The following is a 4315-nucleotide window of genomic DNA, read 5'->3' as shown; positions in this document are numbered from 1 at the left end:
ACAGAGCCCGATGCGGGGTTCGAACCCACGACTGTGAGATCATGACCTGAGTCGAAGCCGGCCACCCAACTGACTGAGCAGACAGGGAGCACCTACGGGGGCCCCCCAACTCTTAATTTTAGTTCAGGTATGATCTCAAGGATCATGAGATCAAGCCCCACATTGGGATCTGTGATGACTGCATGGACCCTGGTTGTGATTCTCTCTCTCTCTCTCTCTCTCTCTCTCTCTCTCTCTGCCCCTCCTCAGTTCACGTGTGAGTGCTTTCTCGCTTTCTCTCTCTCAAAAATTAATAAATAAACTTTAAAATAAATAAAAATAAAATGGAGATAATCAGATTCATCCTCTTGCCCAGGTCATGGGGGTTACTTCTGAGGCTCTCTTTCAAGGTGTACACACATAGAGGAGTTGTCTCTCTCATGCTTCTTTTTTAAGAACACTTTTTATGTTATTAAAAAATATTTTTAATGTTTTTGAGAAGGAGAGATAGAGCGGGGGAGGGGCAGAGAGAGAAGTGGGGACAGAGGATCTGAAACAGGCTCTGTGCTGACAACAGTGAGGCCAATGCGGGGCTTGAACTCACAAACTGTGAGATCATGACCTGAGCCAAAGCCAAACTCTTAGCGAGCTGAGCCACCCAGGTGGTCCTGTGCTCTTTTCAGACAAAGCATTTGTAAGTCACCATTTCCAACCCTAAAAACCAGGCAGTGTAATCCAGATCAATCACAGAGCTAATCAGGAAAAACGTAAAAGGTGGTAAAAAAAAAAAAAAAAAAAAAAAAGGAATGCAAAGGCACACTGCTTGTGGAAGCCCTGTGGTCAGACAGCAGAGATACAGTTGTAAACATGAAGCTTCCTGGATGGCTCAGCAGAGGCTCATCCTGAAAGACCAGTGAGCCAGTTTTGCCTGAGCAGTCCTTTTGTCAACCCCAGCACACAGTCAGTGAACAACCTCTTACACTGTTGTTTTGTCTTTGGGTAGCCACGGCATATAGTTCTCCTGATCTTTTCCAGCTATGATGGCTCTCATGATGGTCCTTGCAGTTTCTGTTGCATTCGTACTAGAGGAACCACTGGCAAAAAGGAGATTAAAGAATCAAAAAATGCACTGGGCTGCAGCAGTCTAGAGGAAGGAAGATAAGAGACCCAGGACATGCCCCGAGTGGTGGGAGGTCTGCCCTCAGCTTGGGCTCCGCTGGGAAGAGAATCCCACAGAAGGTCGTTGCTCTTCCCAACACTGGGAATGCACCCAGAGAACTCAGGAGAGGAGGCAGGAACCTGAGAGAGAAGCCATTTCCCAGGTAATGAGTAGACTGAGCAGGCAGTGTGTTGCAGAAAACTTGCAGGAAAGTTCAGGTTTTCCTAGTGATGTGGTGACGGTGATATCACTTAGGAGAACTGTAAGCAAGAGCAAATGAAAATACAATAGTGTAGGGATCCAAGAGCCCATCTGAGATAAGATGTCCAAGGGGGGGTGGACATGGAGTAAAAAAGTGACAGAAGCTCTTCCAATGTACTTATCACAGTTGTAACCAGGCGATTAACTGTGTCATTGCCTTTTATGTATACCACCCTGGGGCTAGAACTTAAGTGAGCCCTGTGAAGGCAGGGGCCTTGAGTGCCTTGTTCACCTTCTCACAGCCTTGCACACAGTAGGTACTTATTAAATGCTTGATGTAAGACGGAAGGAGTGAATTGTGGGTTAAGATGGAAGAAGTAATATTGGATGGTCCCACCAGACCTTTAACTTCGTCAGAAATCATTTGGATTGCAATAATTGTACAGTGAGCTATACAGAATTCTCATTCCAAACTCCTGGTTTCCAGATGCTCTGGCTGCCTGTCACCCTGTCATGCAGCTCTGTCTCACCATGGATACCACAGCCTGTAATGGATCAAAAGACCTTACACCGTTCTTCTACCTGGTGGGCATCCCTTCCCTACAGGAGTTCCTCTTCCTCCCCGTCTTCTTCATCTTCCTGTTCTTCTATCTCCTCATCCTGGTGGGGAACACCCTGATTTTGGTGGCTGTGGTGATAGAACCCAAACTCCACAAGCCCATGTACTTCTTCCTGATCAACCTCTCAGCCTTGGACATCCTTTTCACCACAACCACCGTCCCCAAGATGCTGTCCCTCCTCTTACTCGGGGACCGCTTCCTCAGCTTCCCTGCCTGCTTCCTGCAGATGTACCTCTTCCACAGCTTCTCCTGCTCAGAAGCCTTCATCCTGGTGGTCATGGCCTATGACCGCTATGTGGCCATCTGCCGCCCACTGCACTACCCTGTCCACATGACCCCCCAGACCAATGCTTCACTGGCAGCCTGTGCCTGGCTCACTGCCCTCCTCCTGCCTATCCCAGCGGTGGTGCAGACTTCCCACATGGCTTTTGACCACATTGTTCTCATATACAACTGTTTCTGTGACCACCTGGCTGTGGTCCAGGCCTCCTGCTCTGACACCACGCCCCAGACCTTCATGGGCTTCTGCATTGCCATGGCGGTATCCTTCCTGCCCCTTGTCCTGGTGCTTCTCTCCTATGCACACATCCTGGCCTCGGTGCTTCGCATCAGCTCCCGAGAAGGACGCTCAAAAGCCTTCTCCACCTGCAGCTCCCACCTCCTGGTGGTTGGCACCTACTACTCATCCATCGCCATAGCCTATGTGGCCTACAGGGCTGACCTGCCACTCGACTTCCACATCATGGGCAACATGGTATTCGCCATTCTCACACCTGTCCTCAACCCTCTCATCTACACGCTGAGGAACAAGGATGTCAAAGAAGCCATCACCAAAATGACATGTTTCTGGGACCCAGGCCATTCTCAGGGCACTTAATCCTTAGGTGTAGTTAATTCTGTTCCCAGGATACCATTATGCTAAAAATAAATAATGTCATCAAAAAAGTTTTTTGAAGGGAAAAGTGCCTTAGAGTAGGGCACAAAATATACCATTGAGACTTCCATGTCCATTAATAATAGACTCAGCTGTGAAATCAACTCTCTGTGGAAAGAAAAACCTCAGATAAAATAGAAAAAGTATCTTCTTAGACTGTCAAAATTATCACCTTCTTAATACACTGGGCAGTGGGTCAGTCTCATAAAAGAATCAAATAGTTTTTTTTAATATAATATTGCCAAACTAGTAATAAAGATGAGAATACATAAAGGTTAGTTATTAAGACATGTGTAGATATGCAGATCAATGGAACAGAATAGGGAGCCCAGAATCAGACCCTTAAATATATGAACAAATGTCACAGCAGAGCAGTGTGAAAGATGGACATATAATAAGTGGTATTAATACCATAGGTATCCAAATTAAATTTGTCCATTACCTCAAGCAAACATTAAATAATTATTAAATAGCTAAATACGATGGGCTCTGTGCTGACAGCTCAGAGCCTGGAGCCTACTTTGGATTCTGTGTCTCCCTCACTCTCAGCTCCTCCCCGGCTCATGCTCTGTCTCTCTCTTTCTCTGAAAAATAAATAAATATTTAAAAATATCTAAATAGGGAAGGCAAACAGTAAAACTATATAGGAGACTATAGCCCTCATATTGGGATGAGGAGGTATTTCTCTTTTTTATTGTTTTTATTTCTATTTTTATTATTTTTGAGAGAGAGAGAGAGAGAGACAGTGTGAGCAGAGGAGTGGCAGAGAGAGAGAGAGAATTTGAAGCAAGCTCCAGGCTCTGAGCTGTCAGCACAGAGCCCAATAAAGGGTTTGAACTCATGAACTGCGAGATCATGCAAAGTCAGGCACTTAAGCAACTGAGCCACCCAGCCACCCCAGGAAGGTATTTCTAAAGCAAGATTTTTCAAAAGTTCTAAACCTAGAAAACAAAAAAGGATAAATTTGACTGCTTTAAAATGTAGAATTTCTGTTCAACAAAAAGAGAGTGGAATGTCAAGCTACAGAACAGAAAAGGTTATTTGCAATGCATATCACCAACTAGCGGACCTAGGATTCATCCAGAATATAGAGAGAATTAATTCAGGCCAATATTTTGAAAAGAGTCAAGTCATTAGAAAAATTAGCAAGATGCTTCACAAACAGATGACCAATAAATCTAAGAAAACACACTCAACCTAGTGGTAACAGGAGAAGTGCAAATTACAACAAACAGTTACCACTAGAAACCAAACAGATTGGCTAAAATGTCCAAATCTGACAATACCCAGGTGGCAAGCATGTGGGTTGATGGAGCCCTCACACTCTGATGGTGGCAGTGCTCGTTAGTACAACCACTGTGGAAAACACTTCATCACTGTCTTATAAAGATGAAGATCCATGTACTCTATTATCTGGAAGAC

General features: G+C 45.0%; 1 protein-coding gene across 1 annotated transcript; it reads left to right on the top strand.

The window, feature by feature from the left end:
• Positions 1 to 1870: 1870 nt before the first annotated feature.
• Positions 1871 to 2836, top strand: LOC115272606 (olfactory receptor 2AT4-like). The gene has a single exon (XM_029915632.1). The coding sequence runs from the start codon at positions 1871 to 1873 to the stop codon at positions 2834 to 2836; it is 966 nt and encodes a 321-aa protein (XP_029771492.1).
• The last annotated feature ends 1479 nt before the right edge of the window (positions 2837 to 4315 follow it).

Source organism: Suricata suricatta, chromosome 11, assembly GCF_006229205.1.
Source record: "Suricata suricatta isolate VVHF042 chromosome 11, meerkat_22Aug2017_6uvM2_HiC, whole genome shotgun sequence".
NCBI lineage: Eukaryota > Metazoa > Chordata > Mammalia > Carnivora > Herpestidae > Suricata > Suricata suricatta.
This window is presented reverse-complemented; position numbering and strand designations above follow the sequence as displayed.

What these genes read in the sequence shown, in the direction of transcription:
- LOC115272606 (XM_029915632.1), top strand. Translation starts at nt 1,871, where the DNA reads ATGGATACCACAGCCTGTAATGGATCAAAAGACCTTACACCGTTCTTC.